Source organism: Lepidochelys olivacea (assembly GCF_965140295.1).
Source record: "Lepidochelys olivacea isolate rLepOli2 genome assembly, chromosome: 5".
NCBI lineage: Eukaryota > Metazoa > Chordata > Testudines > Cheloniidae > Lepidochelys > Lepidochelys olivacea.
The window spans coordinates 71,478,717-71,502,120 of NC_140415.1; the positions used below are offsets into that span (position 1 = coordinate 71,478,717).

General features: G+C 41.0%; 1 protein-coding gene across 2 annotated transcripts in view; it reads left to right on the top strand.

Annotated features, from left to right (window-relative positions):
- Nucleotides 1–23,404, top strand: part of CAMK4 (calcium/calmodulin dependent protein kinase IV) — a 290,902-nt gene that overhangs the window by 231,797 nt on the left and 35,701 nt on the right. For both annotated transcript variants that reach the window (XM_084628870.1, XM_084628871.1), the window contains exons 6-7: nucleotides 12,440–12,530; nucleotides 18,000–18,074. In XM_084628870.1, the coding sequence (XP_084484996.1) occupies nucleotides 12,440–12,530; nucleotides 18,000–18,074 (166 nt within the window). The remainder of the gene's footprint in view (nucleotides 1–12,439; nucleotides 12,531–17,999; nucleotides 18,075–23,404) is intronic.

Sequence of the window (23,404 nt, forward strand, 5' to 3'; positions counted from 1 at the left end):
GGTAGACCAAGTGCTAGATACTTTTTTACTCCTGAAGCCCCTTTATACGACTCCAAAGGTACAAAGGGTCCATATGGCCTGTGGAACCAGCCCCCACAAAATACCCCTTCGTACGGCGTTCCTTGAGTACCATAGAGCTGTCAGAACAGCTACATTGTCTGTCTGCTTTGCAGCCTCCAGCATATGGATGTGCTAGGGAAAGGGGGAATGGAGCCAGAATTTGCTGCACTCCAGCTAATCGAGGTCTGTTGTCCCTGAAGCCTGTTAAAATCTGGTGCAATTTAGAGCAGCTATGGGGATTTGTGTGGCAAGGAATAAGTTTACACCCACAGAGGAAAAAAATAAATTGCAGCACTTCTGTCAGCCTTGACTTTTCAGGCTATGTCATTTATAGCTGTATTTGAGGCATTTAAGAATAGAATAAGTCTTTAACAAGCATACAAAAGAAATGTTAAAAAAATTAAAGTATTTAAAAATATATAATATGATCCAGGCCTTTCTTCCTTAAGTTATTTCTGCAAGATCAATACTGGTCTTAGAAGGTGATACAATTATATGCAGACCAGACTTCGGAATTCAAGACAAGCAGCACAAAACATCTGCACATTGTTTATGCATAAATGAGAATTTAAATCCTGAATATAAATATTCATTAGGTACAACCATGTGTTAAAATAATAGACTTTGTTATATGTATAGTACAGGAAGATTTTACAGATGGACAAAAAAAAATGTAATCATACTGCATAGGCTCAATACCCTGAAGCTTCACCGTGAAAATAGTTTAAAATCATTTGACATCCTAAAACACATACTTGATCATTATATTTGGACATGTTCTTTGTGCAGCTGTGATCATGGAACTACTCTAGTTGTAGAATTAGCAGCACATTGCAACTATACTGAGGACAAACAGTTTTTCTCTTCTTATTTTCAGGTGTCTGTATGTACAGAACAACACTGCCTTATTCTCCTAATCATACAAGTATAGACCTTGACATATATACTCAAGCATGTGTAGGCTTATCAGAACATACAGTATAAGTATATCTTTTCAGTGTAAAAACCTCTTTTAGAAAAGTGAAAGAAAAATATAAAAATCTTTAAGATGCTGAGTATGGCTTAGATTAAGAAAAATAAAAAAATTAAAAGTATTTTACTACAAGAAAGTTAAAATTTACTGTTTTAGATCAACCAGCTCTGCCTCCATTGGTTGCTTGGTGTAACACTTGATGATTTGGCAAACACTGAGGGTCAGATCCCCATGTATTCCAGAACTGTCCTCTATGCAGTTGGGGTCAGGAGGCCGTAGATGGCTTTCCATCAGCTTTCTGTTATCCTAATACTGGAGGTTGCTGGGCCCTGAACCAGCCTCAGGCACTAGTTACAGGAGCACTAGGCCTGCTCTAAGTTGTACCAGCAAATAATGACTCCCAAGAAGCTGCTCCCGTCACCTGGATGGCCAGGAGCTACTGATCTAGAATTTGTCAGCAACTCTAAGTCCCAGAGGGACTGAGAAGGATTGAGCCTCTAGCCCTTATTCTTCAACCCTACTTTACCATCAAATGAAGAACACGCTACATCTTTCAATACGAAATAAAAGGCACTGTAGGAATTAAAGATCCTGTTATTCCTACCATTCTGTAATTATATTTCTACATGGAATGTAGAAAACATCCAAATTTCTATACTTGAGGCTAAATTTCTTGGAGGCACTATTACTGCCTCTGTTTTCTTGGGACAGGGAGAGTGTTGGTCTCTGACATGAGAATCTGAAGATAGTTCTAGCATTTGCAACATAATTTAGAAGTTTGGGCCATATGTGTTCATTGAAGGTAATTTCCTCTAGGTTTACAAGAAGATTCCTCTTTTGGCCCAAGTCTAAACCTCAATGCAAGAAGTCATTAATGACTCCCATGTAGGTTATATATGGCTTGATCCAAACCCATTGTAGTCAGCAGAAAGACTATCAATCATTGACTTCAGTTGGCTTTGGATCAGGACCATAATATGCAGGCAAACAAATACAGGGTAGTCAGTACTTCGAAATTTACATCATTGACTTAAATGGAAATAGTCTTGGATTTGGCAGAATTTGGCCTCAATTTTTTGTAGATTTAGTGTAATTGTATGAATTTACAAGGATAAACTCAATTAACAGAACTCATTCATTTCTGAAGTTTAGCTTACTGACACTGAATATAATCATTCCTCAAACAGGTAACTCCTCTACTCTGTTCTTAAGATAGTTATATTTCTAATGCATTTCAAATATTTTGGGTGTCTGTACGTTAATTAATAACTTTTGCTCCATTATATTATTTGACTTGTTTGGCTAGGCGCCCTGGTTTTATATGGGTTTAAATGATGCTAAAGCTTAGCAGATAGATAGTGTTTCTTGCCGTGCAAACACAAATTAAGCCTCACAACAGCACATTGAGGATGCAAGTGTCATTACATATGAGGAAACAAAATCAGAGAAGTGAGACTTACCCAAAGCCACAGAGTTACTCAATGTCAGAAGCACAGTTAGAACTCAGGAGTTACTGTCTCTTAGGCCTTTGAGAATTCCTCTTTGTATAGAGGAAAACCTACCGCAGCCCTACAACATTCATTTTTAACTGCTGTTTGGGTCCAGCTCCAAGCCATTTATCAACCCACTACAATTATGCAGCATTACCTATTGCATCTAATGTCAGGATTTTCACTGTTGATTTCTCCCACATTGACATGCTTTCCAGCACTATAATATATAGCCGTCATTTTTTAATTATGTAAAACCACAAAACTGCAGTGCATTGCAGTAGTACACCGTGGATGAAAAGTGATATGAGTGAAATTGCTCCCAGTGTAAAGGGCCTGAACCATTGCCTCTGCAAGAATTAAGCCCAGATGCAGGCCTGCAGGAGGAGAAAGTTCAGATAGTGTCTGTATGGGGTGTGGAATGTTAAGAGGGACTCTTTGTCAACTCTAACTAGGCCCGTGCTGAGTGGCTCTTGTGGATGGGTCTTGGGAGAGGCTGCTAAATCAGCACTTTGCAGACCAGTGACTGGTAACGCCACCTAGCAAGTTCTTTTCTAGCCAGTAGCAGCTGCAGCTCTGTGGCTTTAGTCATGGTTTGAGAGGTAAATTCCATGCCCCACAACTATTTAGTTCCCTGCACAAAGCCCACTTGGGCATTATGTGGCAAGAAGTGCATTCTATCATACACGCACACACACCCCTAGAGAATTTGCTATATGCGCTGTAGTCGTATTGGCATGGTCGCGCTTTGTATAGTGTTATAAGTGGAGTGCTAGGGACAACTATAGGCAATGCTGCCTGAATGTTTTTATTTTAAGTCCCTGTTTAATTTTGATTATTTTAGGCATTCATAATTTTCAGAAAATGTCACCTGCCAAATTAAATTTTCCAAAATTGGAGACAGAATACCTCTTCTGGTGTGTTGCCCCTTTATATTACTCCAGCAGTGTAAAGGGTATAGAATGACCTCACGGGGGAATTCACCCAGAAAAGGGATGGTGCAGGACCAATGTAGGCAGTCCCTAGGCCACCCTACTCCACAGCATCTCATGTAGAGGCATGCTGGAGGCAGAAGATAGAGTGGCCCATAGGCAGCCTTGCAATCTCTGGGGCTGCTTTAACTTGCCCCAGAGCAAACTAGGGTTAGATTTAAGTATTATTCCTTATATTCTAATCCTGAATTCAGCTGGCATTTTGCCTTAGTAAGGTACTCTGGACCATTTTAGGAGAATGAAGTCTGTGAATTCTTTGCTATTTTACCGAATACTAAAATGGTTTACACAAATAACACAACACAAAGAATACAGGAATTGCCAGACTTTATCAGAACCGTGGTCCATTTAGTCCAGTATGCTGGTTTCAACAGTGACCAGCTCTAGATGCTTCAGAGGAAGATGCAAGAAACCCACAGTACGTAGAAGAAAGTCAGTATTTAGAAGATTTAAGAAGCCCACAGTGGGATAATCTGCCTCCCAGGAAGTCTTGTCCTTATCTTCATTAGTTAGAGATTGACTTAAACCCTGAAACACAAGGATTTTATACAGAAGGGGTTTAGGGGTAGGTGAGGAGGGCAGTAGTGCTGGGCACCAAGTTACAGGGGGCACTACATTGCTGTGCCACTCTGCCAATCTGATTGGCTGGTTGGTTGTTTGCTCAGCCACTCCAGGGGCAGCTGGATCGCTGAAAACATTTACCACTCTGGCAAAACACCTGGGGCCGGCCATGATTTTATGCCTTCAAAAACTCTTTGTTTGCATTAACTGTTATAACTCTGGCTATTCTTGTTATCCATATAAGCATCCTACCCCTCTTTGAATCTTATAAAATTCTTGCCCTCAGTGACATTCTTGACAATGAGTTCCATTCTAATTATACAGTGTGTGGAAAAAGTATTTCATTTATTTGTGCTGAATGTGCCACCTTTCAATTTCATTGAATGTCCCCTTGCTCTTGTGCTGTGACATGGGGAGGACAGAAGTTCCAGCTCATTATTTTATATAATTTTTTATCATTTTTTCTCTTATTCATCTTCTTTCCTAATGATCGCCGGCTTTTCAAACACTCTTCTTATGAAAGTGCATCCATTCAAACTAGAACGGATTGTGGAATGGCATGAAAGGAACGATCTGTTATGAGATGGGAAAGAATGCTAGCAGACAGTATTCCCCCCTACCCCCACCCAAGGTTGGTAATACTGAAGTGAGTTGGTTAAGGATATGTTGCCCGGTAGGAGGTATAATAGTAGCCACAGGGTCAATCCACTGACTCGTGTTCTGTGCCACAAGGATATTAATCTTTTGTAATCCTGACCCATGACAGGTGGCTGGGATTAGGGAAGTCTCTTACCAGCACTTGTGTGTGTCACACCATGATTAAATACTGTAGTAGAACTTTGCATTTCATCCTTTAGGATAATGTCATGTCTGATTCAAGAGCAGGATAACACTTCTGTTTTAAGAAAAGGAGTACTTGTGGCACCTTAGTACTCCTTTTCTTTTTGCAGTAACAGACTAACATGGCTGCTACTCTGACTTCTGTTTTACATTCCAGTAATGCCAAAAAATTCCAGTTAGTTTTGGATATTAGCTGGTCTAGATTTCACAGCCATTGTTAAAGAAAAACATAATTCTAGAACAGAGCTTTAAATATGATTGATGAAAGTGTTGTTTGTGGTTATCATTTAAGGGTAAAATGAGTGTATTGATTCTTCATTTAAAAGAAAATAATTGTGGAGGTTACAGTCTAAATTTCTTGTAGTGGATAAATCAAGTTGTTTGATTTAGAATTTCCAGTGAGAGTTATTTAAAGGTGTGAAATGTGGTGGAAACAAACAGAAAATAAGCATAGCTTTTGATTTGTGAGCCATATTGTTGCGTTTCTTCACACTTTTTTATAGTACTCAGATTCACCATTTTAATAAATTAAACTGGCTGTACATAATGCATAGTTCTAAAAACATGAAGGAAAGTATGCTTTGCTCACCTGATTAAAATTCAATTAAATTGGTTTCACTAAACTAACAAATTTTCTGGAAATTTTTGGGTCTGTTGAACAACAAAGAGACTAAGGTCCTGATCCTAAATTCTTATGAACCCCAGATTCCCATGGAAGTGAACGAGAGTGATTTGTGCCAAGAATGTACTATAAGGTTTAATTAACATGCTAGCTTCCTAAATAACCATGTGAATTTTAACCACATGCAAAATTCCAAAATGTGCTAAATTAAGCCCATAACAGTTCAGTGTTGCTTTTATTACTTGCAGTGATAAAAAGAGCCTTCTGGTTGCCAGGTCCTAGAGACAACATGCACTGTTAAAGGGGAATAATAAAATAGTGAAAGTTATGGTGTGCATGTGCAATTTGACAATGCATTATTTGTCAGTTATACTTCTGCAACCTCATTGACTCTGGTGGAGTTGAATCAGTAACTTATAGCAGAATGTAGGCCTGCCTTTGTAACTATCACACAGTTAGTTACCTCTCCACACTGGAGAAAGAAAATAAGTGAGAATTCTCAAAAACTGTGCCAACATCTTGTACAACAACTTTTCTATTTCTGAGATAATTCACTCATATATAGCATTTCATTTATTTTTCCTAATTCAGAAAGAATAAAACTGCTAAGATGTTTCATCAAGTAGATGTTATACACCTAAATAAATCATTCTTAATATGATCAGTAAAACAATCCAATATACGCTTTTTTCTACAATCAATATATGTTAGATTATCTTGTTTTCCAAAGATTAGACATTACGCAATTTTGGGCCCAATCCTGCCTTCCAAGTTATCTGCAGTCTGATTCACACAAGGATCCCAGGACCAAATCTTTTATATTTAACATATTACTTCCATTTTTAAAAGGGACATAAAGCCCCTGATTCCATTGAAACAATGAGAGTTTTGCATTGACTTCAATGGGGGAAGTACAAATGTAATGATAGATTATATAGCATTGTACATTTATTGCAGTTCATCCATAGAAATAAAAACATTTTACAAAAGTAAGCATCACTCCTATTTTATGGATGGGGAGAGCGAGGTGCAGAGAGATTAAGTAATTTGCCCAAGGATAAAACATTGTAAGATTTTCATGTCAAAAATCTTGCCCACATATCAGACAGCAAAGTGTTTATTATTACTGTGTTACTATACAAATAATAAGTCATCTCATATGCAGTTTGATTTTAGAGAGCCACTCTCTAGCCATGAAATTTTCTGTTCCTCCTCATTCCCTGAAATCTTAATTATTGAGCACACAGTATTCTTCTGTTCACTACTTGAAAAGGTTTTTGAAGTCTAGGTCAGTATGGAAGTATGTAATCCAGGGAGTGCATTTTGAAAGATAAAGGCTTGTCTTTCTCTATATAGTGTGATTTGTGCAGCATGGTGTTTTAAGCAGAATTAACTGGAATCTTGTTCTGCCATTTTAGAGACATCGCCTGTTTACATAAAAAACAATCAGAATAATATTACCAACAGAAAAGGGAATAGAAAAGAAGAATCTTTTTCACTTAATGAATGGGCCTCCTTGGTCCTGTAAGGTTCTTTAAAAGGTTCTTTATACTTTCTCCTAGCTGTTCCAGGGGCATTATCAATTACCCATATGCCCATCAAATATCATGTAGCTGTAATTAAACTAAATTACGATGCTGTGACTTTCATTACACAATGACACACTTTTGTTAGAGCCATAGAAAAAGCTTAATTACAAGTCTAGACATCCCTGAAATCAGAGAAAAAGAACATTCTTTTCATTTTTTAAAGAGAATTCAGAGCTTTAGTAGCATTTTTAGCTAGGGAGAGCCAATGCTGAACTGGAACCCATGGTTTTTGTTCCACTCTCCTGTATCCTGCAGCCTTGATATAGTAATAGCTTCCATGTGAAAGTCCTAAAAATATTCTGTAGCAAAATAGCAGAAATAGAGGCTATAAAAACTTCTCCCTTTTAACTTCTCTGAGTGAATTAAATACTCACTAAAGTGGCAGACAGGTATTACAAGACTATATATATATTCTATACAAAAATACTCTGAAACATTGGCACATAGCATCATATAAAAGCTTACATTGAAGCCCAGTGTCACCCACTTCTTCCCACAGCTAAATCAATGCCTACTGGGAGTTGTCACCAACTGTAGGTGCAGGAGTATTGAGTGTTCAACCAAAACATTCTTTCTCTACATTGTTTGTTAGACATTAAAGTGAATTAGGTGCCAATATAAATAAGCAAAACCAGAGTTTCCTTGCTCTTAACAGTTCCTCATCTTTCAGACTCATGATTCTTGTGATGTCATAATTTCACTAGTCATCTAGTCATCAGATCTTTCAGGCTAGATGAGACTTGAATTTTTGAGGTATAAAAGAAGCTGTCAGGTCTCATAAAGAAGCAAAAAAATGGGGAGTGGGGCAGAAAATCAATGGTATTTTCTTTTCATGTCACCTTTAAGGAGACATGGGCATGTGCCAATCATAAGTTGGTACTATGTGTTGCATGAATTAAAAACTAGGAGAAAGCCTATCTGCATTATATAGAGTAGACGGGGTAAGGGTCTGACTTTATTTGTGTCTTGTACAGTGCTGAGCATATCAGAGTTTAACAACCAACAATAATCCATTTGACACTCTGAATCCTAAAATATATTTACCCCAGATCTTCTGAGATTATATCAAATTTATACTGCAGTACCCTCCTGGGTTCCTGAAGTTTGCTCAACACCCCGTGGGGTAAATCCAACCGCACTTGGGCTAGCGAACAAGTGCCGTTCTGTTATGTGGGGGGTAGATAGACTTTGAAGAGGCAATGCAAGGGACTGCCCTGTGCGCCACAGACTAGTTCTCTGAGGCAGTACATTCTGTAGCAGTGCACATAAGGGCTGGGAGCAGGACAGGGCTGGGAGAGTAGACAGAGCAAAGCCAATGGGTGAAAGCTATGTAGACTCATGGCTAAAATTCCTTTATTTGGAGGGGAAAGGTATGTCACAACTGATGTTTCCACAGCTGACAGGCAATTAAGGTGGCCACTGAGTAGTTGCACTAGTGCTTCTTCACCTGCTAAAGAAGAGGATTCTGCTCCCCCAGGGTTGATCCAATGGGCAAAGGCTATTTATCATCATCAATATGATTTTTTTTTTATTCAGTAGTGCTTAGGTGTGCTGGGCATTGTACAGGCATAGGAAGACAGTCCCTGCCCAATGGCTTTACAAAAATAAACAACTCTTTGTGGTCATTATTCTGTGTGGAGACTGAGCCAGGCCTCCTCTCTTCAGGTTCAACACTGACTACAGGGGTAGTAGGGTTTGGCTGATTGTGCCCACAGAGTCTCATTAACCCTTTCAGTGTGGGGTTGGTAGTGTACCCCATCACACGAATATATTATTTTCACCATTTATGCATTTATGTGCATTTCAATCAGCTTAGACAATTAAAATAGTCACTTTTGTTTCTAGTTAATTTCTCTGTGTTTTTTTGTTTGCTTTTCTTTCTGGTTCTTGTGTACTATTTGGGTGACTGTGTTCCTAATAAGCAGGAATGTCCCCATTCATAGGCTCTGTTGTAAATGTTTGGTTTTTAAAATGGTGCATTTTTCAAGTGTTGTAACCCCCTGCAAACTGAACCCCCCTGGCCCAACTGAAAGTGTTACTGGCCACTTGAACTGGTGAAATTGACTGAGCACGTACATGAAGAACCTCTAGGTCTGACGCATGTTGATATCTTACTTTACCTCTTCCCTGAGGCCTTCCAGTGACCTCTCTTTCATACAAATCTCATCAAGCCAAGCCATCACCTCCCCTTCAGTCAAGTCCATCAGGTAGCAGGGAAAGAGGAAGATTGCTTGACTGAGAAAAGAGCTGGGGAGGCAGGGAGGGCTCATTCTTCTCTCTCACCATACTATGCATGAAACCTCGAAACGCCACAAAGTCATCCTTTGCACACCCACCTCCCTGCTCATGTCAGGTGTCCCAGCTTTCCCGCCGAAAGTCTGGTCACTGTAACAATGATGCAATGTAGAGTTGCAAGCACTGCAACGGGGAGTTGTTTGGATATGACTAGACAAAACAAAAATACTCAGTAAATAATTTGTATTTAGATTGTTATACCAAGTCAAATAAAACTTGAATTAGACAGTGCCCTGTAGTATTCCCCCAAACAGGGCTGATTCCAGATTGCCCAGTTCTAAAAGTTTCTGAATGAAACATTCAAGGTATGTCTACACTGCGATTAGACACCCGTGGCTGGCCAGTGCCAGCTGACTCAGGCTCATGGGGCTCAGACTGCAGGGCTGTTTAATTGTAGCATAGACTTCTGGGCTCCGGAGGTCTGGGACCCTCCCATCTTGCAGGGTCCTAGAGTTGTGGCTGCAACCCAAGCCCGAATGTCTGCATGGCAATTAAACAGCCCCTTAGCCAAGTCAGCTGGCACAGGTCACCCTGGGTTTTTAATTGCAGCATAGACATATCCTAAAGATCAAACTTTTTACGAACCTACAAAAGTCTGCCAGGCCCACTGGTTTCCACACACAGCCCACATTTGCTCATGAAAGTGGTTAGCTGGGTGCAAAATACCTGATCTGCACTCTCACACTTGTGGATTGGGAGTTTTTTAAACCACAAACAACTCATTTCAAATTCCCTTCTACCCACTCACCTTAAATGCTAGTAGATTAAGTTTTGTCTGACTTTCGTTTGTAAGAATGATTATCAGCATAATTTCAATACAGTGTAAATCCATATGTATGCTCAAAAAGACCTTTTCACTGAAATTATGCCCTTTTCATGATCTTGCATTGTTCTTTTTGTGTTTCTCCTTTTCAATTGTTACATTAGTAATTCATCCGGTTCTTGTTTATTGTAACGCACCTCCGAAGAGACTAATTACTGTTACTTGACAAGTAAATCACGTACTTTAGTACACAGATGCTACAGGACTTTACTGAATCTGAATATATCAAAGTAATGTTGCTATGGAAATACAATGCTGTGAGGTAAATACAAATTTTCTACTTAACAGTTTATGGTGGTAACACAGATTAATGAAGCTGCAAACAGTGAACAACCGTCTTTTACATTCTAGAACCATTTACTGAAAATTAGAAGAAAGTGCAAGCAAGACTATTTGGTTAATAGCTGAATATCTCTTTGTCTTATAGAGAGCAAATGTAATTATAAACTATCATATAGTACCATATACTCTCAGCAGTTTTCATTCACAGACCTAAAACCCTATTACACAAATATCATCCCTGTTTTAGAGATGAGGAAACTGAGGTGAATCATGGAGTCCAAGGTCACAAAGTGAGTTCCTGGGAGAGCCTGGAACAGACCAGGCTTGTGACTTATCCACTGGACCATGATCCTCCCCCTGGTCTCTTTATTTTCATGGTAACTGTTGACCATTAAATGTCATAGTTAGTAAATAGAAGGTAGGGGCAGGGTGTTTGCTGTGCATGGTAATTACAATGTGTATATAATTGTTTCTGTCTTTTAATTCAAAGCACAGCTTTCATGATAATTAACTTTGGACCTACAGTACCAAGGCATTGTTTCTACAAAAAAATTGTACTGATTAAACTAAATCAGTGAGGAATCAACTGAAGCCAAATCACTATCGCCTTAAACTGAAATGAGTGTGCACATAAGGTGACTGCACCGATTTAACGAAATCAGTTTCAAAACAAAGTTAGTTAAATTGGTACAATTTTCACATGTAGACAAGGCCTGAGTGTAACTATCAAGTAGCCTACAAGTACAAATAACCATTGTACTACATATTGAAAATATTGGGGCTTAGATGCTCCTTTCACTTACCCTGGTTGAAGTTACTGGAGTTTCACTAGTAAAAAAAAAAACCAAACCCGCCCCACCTTTCCCCCCCCCAAAAATGGTGTAAACAAGAGGACAGTCAGGCCCAGGGTATTTACCAAGTAAGGGACTGATTTTGCAATCAGGGCATAAGCTCAGAAGGCCCTGGGTGTACTGGTTGTATGCCAGGAACTCAATCTGTATGTGACAGTTGGCCCAGATCATAAGGAGGGAAGGAAGGCAACTACATGCGTTGCAGAACCTTAAAGAGCAGAGCTGCTTGGAGCAAAGTAGCTCTGGAAGAGAGGAAGCTAGTGGCCTCCTTCCTAAAGGTGTGAATCTGGCTGCCCAGTGTCTTTGTGCTGAAGAAGACAGAGGCTTTTTTTTTTTTCATCAATAGAAATAAAATTTGTTACTAACTTGTAACAAGAGATCTATGATTCCACACTCGGACAACTAAAAAAGAGCTGAACTGATTTTGCCCAAATTTTCCACTCAGAAAAATGGGATAAGATGAAGCCTTGACATTTTCAACCCAAAACCATGACAGCTTTTGAGAAAGCCATGAGCATGTGAAACCAAGGCTTCAGGCCTGTGGAGTATTATAATCCATCCGTCTGCTGTAGAAAGTAAAGATTTTATTTTTAAAGCACTGCACATGCTAAGTTCTCCACTATGCTTGTTCTCATCAAAGTTTATGTGTGGTTCAGTAGTTGGGTGACCAAGTTCTGACCTCTTAGAATGATTTAACGTACAAAGCTGCCTAATGCTTTTCTGATGCTTCAGATTTCAATATCTCAGCATCTATTATCTTAACATTAACCCCTAGAGATGTTACCATTGTATTTTAAATGGTCAATAAGCCCCTCAGGGATGGTTTTCCTTCTCAACCATGAGAGCTGATGCTCTCTCTGTTTTAGTTTTCAGTTTCTTGTTCAGATGACAAACTGTATTCAAGTGTCTCATGCTGAGAAGTTTTGTAAACAATTTTTTCAAATCTGGTTAATTGGGTTGTCTCTTGTCATGAAATATTAGTCAGTAGACTGTAACTATAGAGGATTAGGAAAAAGCTTCTTTCGTACTATGACTTAGACACTTCGATTTTTCCCTTCTAGTACCTGCATGCAAATGGGATTGTTCACCGTGATCTGAAGCCAGAGAATCTCCTGTATGCAACACCAGCGCCAGATGCACCATTAAAAATAGGTGAGCAGCACTCCCTATACATGTCCCGTCCTTCCCTTGTACTGGTATTATTTTGTGTGTTTCACATGTGTCTCCTCTCTTCTCCCCATTATTGTATTCTATTTTAGCAATGATATCCAGATGAACAGGTCCATTCTTTATACAGCAGCACAGCTGTGCACTGTCCTTCAAAAATAAATAAAAGACAGATCCCTGCCCTGAGGAGTTTACAGCCTAAATTAGGCGAAATACCTCAAGAGATGACAAACACAGGAAGAATGGGATTTGGGAGGGTGAAGATCACAGCAGGGAAAGATTATGAGATCAGACTCTAGCTACATACACCACTTGTTAGTTCCTTTTTTGTTAGACAATATATTACAATTTTGGGACAAATATGAATGAGAGTGCAAAGGTGGAGGTAAGCGATGAAAGCAAGCCAAAAGGAGTGAGTTTTGAGGAACTTGAAGGAGGAGAGATAGGTTGTATGGCACAGATTAGAGAAGTTATTCCAGGCATAGGTGGCAGTATGAAAAAGGGTGGGAAGAAACCAGATAAGCTACAAGCTGACCTGAATTGGCAGAGTTTGTCACAAACCAGGGCGTAGAGGGCATTCACTGAGGGCCTGATTTTCAGCAGCGCCGAGCACTTGCAACTGCAGCTGGAGTCAGTAGGAGCTCTGGGTGCTCAGCACCTTTGAAAGTCAGACCCTAAGCCTCTGAGATATGAATATTCACCACTTCTATGTTGGGAATCTACAGTTTGTGTGCCAGTTTATGGCAGGCCAGTGGCATACTATGATAAAGGAGAAAGTAGCAGAATGCTAATTGATGAGCCATGTAGGCTGTGGCATTGCTGATGTGATAACTGAAAGAGATCTGACTTGTATATATTGTAAAGAAAAGAAAAAGGATTTCTGAGCCCTCTCTTTTATAAGGAGACATCTCTTCCCAAAAGTGAAGATGCAGTGACATAGGCTTCCGCATGGGCTAGAAAACCAAATATGTTCTCAGAGTCCCAGGCAGGAAGAGGCAGATTAGGGTTCTGTGGGACCCTGGGTCAGAGCAAGTGGGGGCTCCTCCTCACCCTTTTCACCTGCAGTCTCCCATGGCGCTCCTGCCAGGGAGCGGGGTTGGGGCGGAGGCGTTTGCCCCACCTTGCCTGCCCAGTGCTCCTGCCAGGGAGGGGGATTAGGGCACTGGGGCTTCCCCCACTCCCCAGCAGAAGCACCAGGCTGGCAAAAGGAATGGGGCAAGCCCCTGCGCCCCTACCCCGCCCCCTAGCAAGTGTGCCAGGGGAATGGGGATGCCCATTTTTCTGGGAGGCCCCAATTGGCCGGGGCCCCTGAGCATGGGCCCCATTGGCCAAGTGGCTAATTGGCCACTGCTCTTGTACAGCCCACGATATCTACTAGACCACCGGACCAGGGGAATGAGGTGGACGAGGCTTTCTTCCGGCAACTAACGGAAGTTACTAGATCGCAGGCCCTGGTTCTCATGGCAGACTTCAATCACCCTGATATCTGCTGGGAGAGTAATACAGCGGTGCACAGACAATCAAGTTTTTGGAAAGTGTAGGGGACAATTTCCTGGTGCAAGTGCTGGAGGAACCAACTAGGGGCAGAGCTCTTCTTGACCTGCTGCTCACAAACCAGGAAGAAATAGTAGGGGAAGCAAAAGTGGATGGGAACCTGGGAGGCAGGGACCATGAGATGGTTGAGTTCAGGATCCTGACACAGGGAAGAAAGGAGAGCAGCAGAATATGGATCCTGGACTTCAGAAAAGCAGACTTTGGCAACCTCAGGGAACTGATGGGCAGGATCCCCTGGGAGAATAACATGAGGGGGAAAGGAGTCCAGGAGAGCTGGCTGTATTTTAAAGAATCCTTATTGAGGTTGCAGGGACAAACCATCCAGATGTGTAGAAAGAATAGTAAATATGGCAGGCAACCACCTTGGATTAACGGTGAAATCCTTGCTGATCTTAGAAACAAAAAAGAAGATTACAAGAAGTGGACGATTGGACAAATGACCAGGGAAGAGTATAAAAATATTGCTCGGCCATGCAGGAGTGAAATCAGGAAGGCCAAATCACACCTGGAGTTTCAGCTAGCAAGAGATGTTAAGAGTAACAAGAAGGGTTTTTTCAGGTATGTTAGCAACAAGAAGAAAGTCAAGGAAAGTGTGGGCCTCTTACTGAATGAGGGAGGCAACCTAGTGACAGACGGTGTGGAAAAAGCTAATGTACTCAATGCTTTTTTTGCCTCTGTCTTCACGAACAAGGTCAGCTCCCAGACTACTGCACTGGGCAGCACAGCATGGGGAGGAGGTGACCAGCCCTCTGTGGAGAAAGAAGTGGTTCGGGACGATTTAGAAAAGCTGGACGAGCACAAGTCCATGGGGCCGGATGCGCTGATTCCGAGAGTGCTAAAGGAGTTGGCAGATGTGATTGCAGAGCCATTGGCCATTATCTTTGAAAACTCATGGCGATCGGGGGAGGTCCCGGACGGCTGGAAAAAGGCTAATGTAGTGTCCATCTTTTAAAAACGGAAGAAGGAGGATCCTGGGAACTACAGGCCAGTCAGCCTCACCTCAGTCCCTGGAAAAATCATGGAGCATGTCCTCAAGGAATCAATTCTGAAGCACTTAGAGGAGAGGAAAGTGATCAGGAACAGTCAGCATGGATTCACCAAGGGCAAGTCATGCCTGACTAATCTAATTGCCTTCTATGATGAGATAACGGGCTCTGTGGATGAAGGGAAAGCAGTGGACGTGTTGTTCCTTGATTTTAGCAAAGCTTTTGACACTGTCTCCCACAGTATTCTTGCCAGCAAGTTAAAGAGGTATGGGCTGGATGAATGGACTATAAGGTGGATAGAAAGCTGGTTAGATTGTCGGGCTCAACAGGTAGTGATCAATGGTTCCATGTCTAGTTGGCAGCCGGTATCAACTGGAGTGCCCCTAAGGTCCTGGGGCCGGTTTTGTTCAATATCTTCATTAATGATCTGGAGGATGGTGTGGATTGCACCCTCAGCAAGTTTGCAGATGACACTAAACTGGGAGGAGAGGTAGATATGCTGGAGGGTAGGGATAGGATACAGAGGGACCTAGACAAATTAGAGGATTGGGCCAAAAGAAATCTGATGAGGTTCGACAAGGACAAGTGCAGAGTCCTGCACTTAGGACGGAAGAATCCCATGCACCACTACAGACTAGGGACCAAATGGCTAGGCAGCAGTTCTGCAGAAAAGGACCTAGGGATTACAGTAGACGAGAAGCTGGATATGAGTCAATAGTGTGCCCTTGTTGCCAAGAAAGCCAATGGCATTTTGGGTTGTATAAGTAGGGGCATTGCCAGCAGATTGAGGGACGTGACCGTTCCCCTCTATTCGACATTGGTGAGGCCTCATCTGGAGTACTGTGTCCAGTTTTGGGCCCCACACTACAAGAAGGATGTGGAAAAATTGGAAAGAGTCCAGCAGAGGTCAACAAAAATGATTAGGGGACTGGAACACATGACTGATGAGGAGAGGCTGAGGGAACTGGGATTGTTTAGTCTGAGGAAGAGAAGAATGAAGGGGGATTTAATAGCTGCTTTCAGCTATCTGAAAGGGGGTTCCAAAGAGGATGGATCTAGACTATTCTCAGTAGTAGCAGATGACAGAACGAGGAATAATGGTCTCAAGTTGCAGTGGGGGAGGTTTAGGCTGGATTTTAGGAAAAACTTTTTCACTAGGAGGGTGGTGAAACACTGGAATGCGTTACCTAGGGAGGTGGTGGAATCTCCTTCCTTAGAAGTTTTTAAGGTCAGGCTTGACAAAGCCCTGGCTGGAATGATTTGGTTGGGGATTGGTCCTGCTTTGAGCAGGGGGTTGGACTAGATGACCTCCAGAGGTCCCTTCCAACCCTGATATTTTATGAGTCTATACTAAATCTGCATTTTCAAAACACAATATCAACTGTTATCTTCTTGTTCTCAGCTCAGAGTACTCACACTTAAATTCATGTTAAACAAAAGCAAACCAACAAACTATATTCTGGAGTTTTTAAGGCAGATGTTCAAATTCCAGTTTGGATGATGACAAAGATACTAAGATCATTCATAGGAAAAGAAATACAATTGGTTAGGTCTTCAGTTCTAATCTCATTTGAAAGATGGGACATGCAAGTGCCACCTATGACAACGTGCTGCTCCTGGCTGCTCAGTATTTATTCAGAGGGAAGGGTGCCACATGCAGAGTTGATGACACCCCCTTCTGGCAAAGCCTAGGTTTTCCTTGGAAATCTGCTATTGAAATACTACCCAAAGGCTTGATCCAAGGTGCTCAGGGCTCTGGCTCTGATCTAGCAAGTCACTTAAGCAGAGGTGTAACTTTGAGTACACCAGTAGTTCTATTTAAAACAATGGGATAACTCACATGCTTAAAGTTAAGCACTTGCTTCAATGCTTTTCTGGATTGTAGCTCAAAGGTTCAGTTCCTTGTAGGATCAAACCTCACACCACTTCCCACTTAGTTGATAAGATCTGAAAAAGTCAAAGTCCAAAGTGGTAGCTCTTCAACCCAATGTATCCAGGGTCACTCCTAGAAAGAGCACTACCAGGAACAGTGTTTTTGGAGTGATCTCAGAAAAAAGTTACTGTCCTTCTGTTTTACAGGCAAATTGGGTAATTAGAATTTCTGACCTGCCAGTAGCTGGGTGATGTGTTTCAGAACTGAAAGACACACATTTCTCTAACAGTACAAAATCATCCATTTGGAAAATAATTTATCTTCCAAAGGAACCAGTGGACTAAGTACATCATCAGAACGAAGGCCCTATTTTCTTGAAAATACTCTACAATACTCTACAGAACTAGAGGGGTGGTCACATCTTTTTGCAGGACGTCAAGAAACCAGATCGTGATGATTGGGAGAATAGGTTGACAGGAATGGAGTGTGCCTTGCACCTGGAAAAGAATGTGAACCAGTCACTCCTTGATCTGCACAAGCTGGCAACTGACAAGAATGACTCTCATTTGTGTGACTTGGATAGTGCTCTATTTTATAAAATATACCTTCTTCAGTTTTTAAACATCTTCTCTGTTGTATTTATTTATTTTGTATTCATAGTATTTTGTATTTCATGCTCCGATCAGAAGTTCTGAGTACATGATTGACTCTGCATCTGACTCTTCCTTGCTGACTACTGTATGTTCCATTGTCTTTAGGGAAGCTAGCACAAGTTGTACTTTAAAAATATTTTGGTGAGCTTAGAGCAAGAGGATTTAATCCATCAACACAAATTTTGCTTCTGTATAATTTTGTTTCCATGCAATTCTTTTGAAGTAATTTTTCTTTTAATTTGTTCCTTAAAATGACAGTGATTTTTCTTAAATGTAGTGTTTTCAAAAAGAAAAGTGAAGTACTTCTCCCTGTTGAATCTATGCTCACTTTACACAGTTACAAGCAGACAATAAAACTTTTATTTTATGTTTCTACAAATCTTGACAGCTGATTTTGGGCTTTCCAAGATTGTGGAAGATCAAGTGACCATGAAGACAGTTTGTGGAACTCCAGGGTACTGTGGTATGTTCCTTTATTACTTATTATATATTGGACTTAGACTTTGATTCAGAGACTATTTACATTTTCCAGTTTCTGTGTTTGGCAAATGCAAGTTTCTTAATATTGACAAAGCCCCTGAACAGCTTAAATCAAAAACTAGAATTCAGAAGCTGGCATCAGTGTTAATTTTTCAAAAACATACATACTCTATAGTTCCAAGCCACATGAACCAATATTCCAGTGCATTTTCTAATATAATTTCATAATTTACATGAAAGTACTCTGATGTGGAATACAAATTAATACATTATACAATAATATTCCACTTATACATAGGGCCCTACCAAATTCACAGCAATAAAAAATTGCATCACGGACCGTGAAATCTGCCCTCCCTTTGTGAAATCTGGTCTTTCGTGTGCTTTTATCCAGATTTCACAGAGGAGACCAGCATTTCTCAAATTGGGGATTCTGATCCAAAAGGGAGTTGCAGGGGGGTCACAAGGTTATTTTAGGGGGGCTGCAGTATTGCCACCCTTACTTCTGTGCTGCCTTCAGAGCTGGGTGGCCGGAGAGTGGTGGCTGTTGGCCAGGCACCCAGCTCTGAAGGCAGCACCTCTAGCCAGCAGCAGTGCAAAAGCAAGGGTTGCAATACCATACCATGCCATCCTTTTTTCTGCGCTGCTGTCTTCAGAGCTGAGCGGCCAGAGAGTGTTCACTGCTGACTGAGGGCCCAGCTCTGCAGGTAGCAGAGCAGAAGTAAGGGTGGCAATACCATACCATGCCATCCTTACTTCTGGGCTGCTGCTGGGGCGGCTACTCTGCCTTCAGAGCTGGGCTCCTGGCCAGCAGCCACTGCTCTCCAGCTGCCCAGCTCTAAAGGCTGGGAGGCATGCAAGACACAATTTTTTTCAGGTAGTTGTATCCATGATTTCGATACAAAGGTACTGCATTTATGTATGCAAACTGGGGGCTTGCCTGCACAATAACATCTAGCTGGCCATTTATTTTCATAAATGCCTAATATGCATGTGCAGTCATAATAACCGCATGAACAAATTAGGTGCACGATTGTATATGTAACTTTGGATGCAACATTTGGCTTCTGACTGTAACCCATGAAGTATAATACATAGCAGCTACAACTTTTATTGCTTCAGTAGTTATTCAGTTTAGGTTATTCAATATTTATGTTGTTTTTATGTTATGATATTGGACAGGCCTTGACCAAAGTTCTCTTAAGAGTCTTAATGACACTGTTTTACCTTGTATTAATCATGGGCACTAAGCATGCAGTTTATAAAATGAGTCATGTGTTAGCTATATTGTTCTGGTATGTTTCCTTTTTCTTCACTAAAGTTTACATTTTCCAAAAGTGAAAGTTGACTTGGCTATGGAAAAATGTTTACCCCATATTTTTGCATACAAATCAAGTAATTGCATATGCGAGCAGTTATTTGCATGTATAATCACTTATTTGCATGTACAAATACAGATGCACCCATATTTTTACCTTTGCTGAAGTCAGCCTCTATTGTCTGAAAATTTAGCTCTAATTACTGAATTCAGAGGAAAGATGGATTCTGGCATGGAAGAAGCCCTTTCTTCAAATGGTTGATCTTGAATCCATGGAAGTCAATGGCAAAGCTACTATTGACTTCAGTTTTGCAGCAATAGGCCCAAACTGAATACACCATTTGCAAGTAGAGTTTAATTAAACTGTTTAAATAGTCAATCATAATTATAAAATGACATTGCAATAATACAAACGATAATGTGAAAATAATATATTACTGCTGGCAACACCTGCTTTTAATGTAATGTTACATTTTTAAATTGTATGTAGTGGGTTTTCGTATTAGATTTCACAGCATTTCAGTAAAAGGAAATAAATCATAACACATCATACACCACAAGCCTGAGGCTTTTAATAACAGAAGGCACAACTAACTCGAATATAAAGAAAAAGCATGGATGCTGAAAATTAAACAGAAAGTCACAGAGAATCATACTCAGACAAAAATAGGTTGCCAAGCTGCCGAGTAGGAGAAGAGGTCCTGATCTGAATCAGGAAACTGTAATGCTAATAGTCCATGAATAATTAAGTGCTGAATGTAGTATGCCCAGTGCTTTGGGGAGAAAATAAGTCAGCCACAAAATGAACACAGCTGACTGTAATTTCTGTATGCTTAATATGTAATAGAAAAGTGTAACCATACATTTTTAACTGGTTTGCATCCCAAACATAGATAACTCACAGTGTACAGGCAGAAAGGACAAAATACAAAGCCATCCTTGCACCAGTATATGGGAGCAAAACTCTTCAATTAAAGAAAAAGCAAATGTGTTACCAATCTTGGAAAAAATTTAAAAAGGCAATCATAGCAGTTAGCATCCAGTAAGTCTTACCATCATGCCCTAGCTAACTCCTGGGACGAATGTTAAGAGAAAAGAGCTACCGAGCACTTGGAAGACAAGATGCACTGGGAACATCCAATAACAGCTGGTAAACTGTGATGCCAGCACTTGCCCGCTAGGAACACAACTGAGACCATTGGCTTATTTCATAGAGGGCACCACAAAGATGGTCATTGCTGCATAAAGAACTGAACTGTTCCAGACCCTGCTGTTAGAATACTCAATTTATTGTTGGAGTCAGAGTTTTAGGATCTTTTTCTTGAGCCCTGTGACTTCTTGTATTTAGGGGACGGAGGAGAGGAATTGATGGGTGTCAAAGAAATGCTGCTTCCTGTTCCTCCTTGCGGAGGGCAAGGAAGAAAGGAAATAGAAATGTCCCTGCTGACCCCCACTATCCCTCCTGGAGGGTTGGGAATTAGAAATGCCACAGTAGATGCATTCCCCCTTCCCTGCAGGAGAACAGAGTTACCAATGTGTGTCTGCTCTCCCCTGCAGTAGGTAAAGATACTGCCAATAACACAGCGGATCATGCCTGTCCCCAGCTTCCAGGCGGGAGAGATGCCACTACGCCTGCTGCCGACATCTAGCTACCACACTGGAGCCTCACTGAGGTCCCAATCCTGTAAGGTGCTGAGAATCTTTAACTCCCACTGAAGTCAGTAGAGGGTGCTAAGAACCTTGCAGGATGAGGCCCTAAAGTCTCAAGTCCAGACTGGGGCCCAGACACTATTGCAATACAAATAATAAATAATAGTAATCATAGACTCATAGAAATGTAGGGCTGGAAAGGACCTCAAGAAGTCATCAAGTCCAGCTCCCTGCACTGAGGCAGGACTCAGTAAACCTAGACCATCCCTGACAGGTGTTTGTCCAACCTGTTCTTAAAAACATCCAATGATGGGGATTCCATAACCTCCCTTGCAAGTCTACTCCAAAGCTAAACTGTCCTTAGAGTTAGAAAGCTTTTCCCACCTTCTAACCTAAATCTCCCTTTCTTCGGATTAAGCCGATTACTTCTTGTCCTACTTTTCAGTTGACATGGAAAACAGTCAATCACCATCCTTTTTATAACGGCCCTTAACATATTTGAAGACTGTTATCAGGTCTCCCCCTCAGTCTTCTTTTCTCAAGACTACACATGTCCACTTTTTTTTTTATTCTTTCCTCAGAGGTCAGGTTTTCCAAGCCTTTTATCATTTTTGTTGCTCTTCTCTGGACTCTCTCCCATTTGTCCACATCTTTCCTAAAGTGTGGCGCCCAGAACTGGACACAGTACTCCAGCGGAGGCCTCACTAGTGCTGAGCAAAGCAGGATATCTTACATACAACATATTTGTTACTACAACCCAGAATGTTGTCCTTTTTCATAATTGCATCACATCCTTGACTCATATTCAATCTCTGATCCACCATTACCCCCAAATCCTTTTCAACAGTACTATCGCCTAGCCAGTTATGCCCCATTTTGTAGTTGTGCATTTGATTTTTCCTTCCTAAGTGAAGAATTGTGCATTTGTTTTTATTGGATTTCACCTTGCTGATTTCAGACCAATTCTCCAATTTATCAGAGTTGTTTTGAATTCTGATCATGACCACCAAAGTGCTTGCAGACCCTTCCAGCTTGGTGTCATGTGCAAATTTTATAAGCATACCCTCCACTCCCTTATCGAGGTTATTAATGAAAATATTGAATAGTGCCAGACCCAGGAAAGACCTCTGTGAAAGTCCAGTAGATAACACCCTCCCAGTTTGACAGTAAACCATTGATAACTACTCTTTGAGTACGGTCTTTCAACTAGTTGTACATCCACCTTATATTTTCATCTAGACCACATTTCCCTAGTTTGCTTATGAGAATGTCATGTGGGACTGTGTCAAAAGCCTTAATGAAACCAAGATATATATCATGTCTGTTACTTCCCCCCACCCACTAGGCCAGTAACCCTGTCAAAAAAGGAAGTTAGGTTGATTTGCCATGATTTGTCCTTGACAAGTCCATGCTCGCTACTTCTTATAATCCTATTATTCTCTAGTTGCTTACAAATTGATTGTTTAATAATTTGTTCCAGTATCTTTCCAGGAATTGAAGTTAGATTGACAGGTCTATAATTCCTGGGTCCTCTTTGTTTCCCTAAAGATAGGTGTGATGTTTTCCCTTCCCCAGTCTTCTGGGAGCCCCGTGAGCTCTCAAAGATATCACTAATGGTTCAGAGGTTGCTTCAGCTAGTTCCGTAAGTCTCCTAGGTTGAATATCATCAGGCCCTCCTGACTTGAATATATCTAATTTATCTAAATATTTTTAACCTGTTCTTTCCCTATTTTGGCTTTCATTCCTTCCCCATTGTTGATATTAATTGTGTTGAGTATCTTGTCACCATTAACCATTTTAGTGAAGACTGAAGCAAAATAGTCATTAAACACCTCAGCCTTCTTGATTCCTTCAGTTATTAGCTCATCTTCCCCACTATGAAGAGGACCTACAGTTTCCTTCATCTTTCTCTTGCTCCTAAAGAACCTCTTCTTATTGCCTTTTATCTCCCTGGCCACGTGTAACTCTTTTGTGCCTATTGATGACTTCCAGACCATCACCAGGAAAGGTTTTTAGTGTGTGGATGCTGGGTGGCGGTGGTGGTATGTGATATACAGTTCAGACTAGATGATCTGATGGGCTCTTCTGGCTTTAAACTCTATGACTCCAGAGCAGGATTTGGTCTATAGGCTGTATTCAGTTGAACTTAACGGCAGTTTTGAGTGTGTCTACACAGCATTTTGGAACAAACAGGAGTGAGCCTCTCAGCCTCGAGCTGCTGGTCCTCACACTAGCACTCTAAAAATAACTGTTTAGACAGCACTTTGAAGTTGCAGCTCGGGGAGGGGGGGGCTTCAAAGCGAAAACTCCAGCCTGAGCTGCAACCTCAAATCTCTGTCTACACA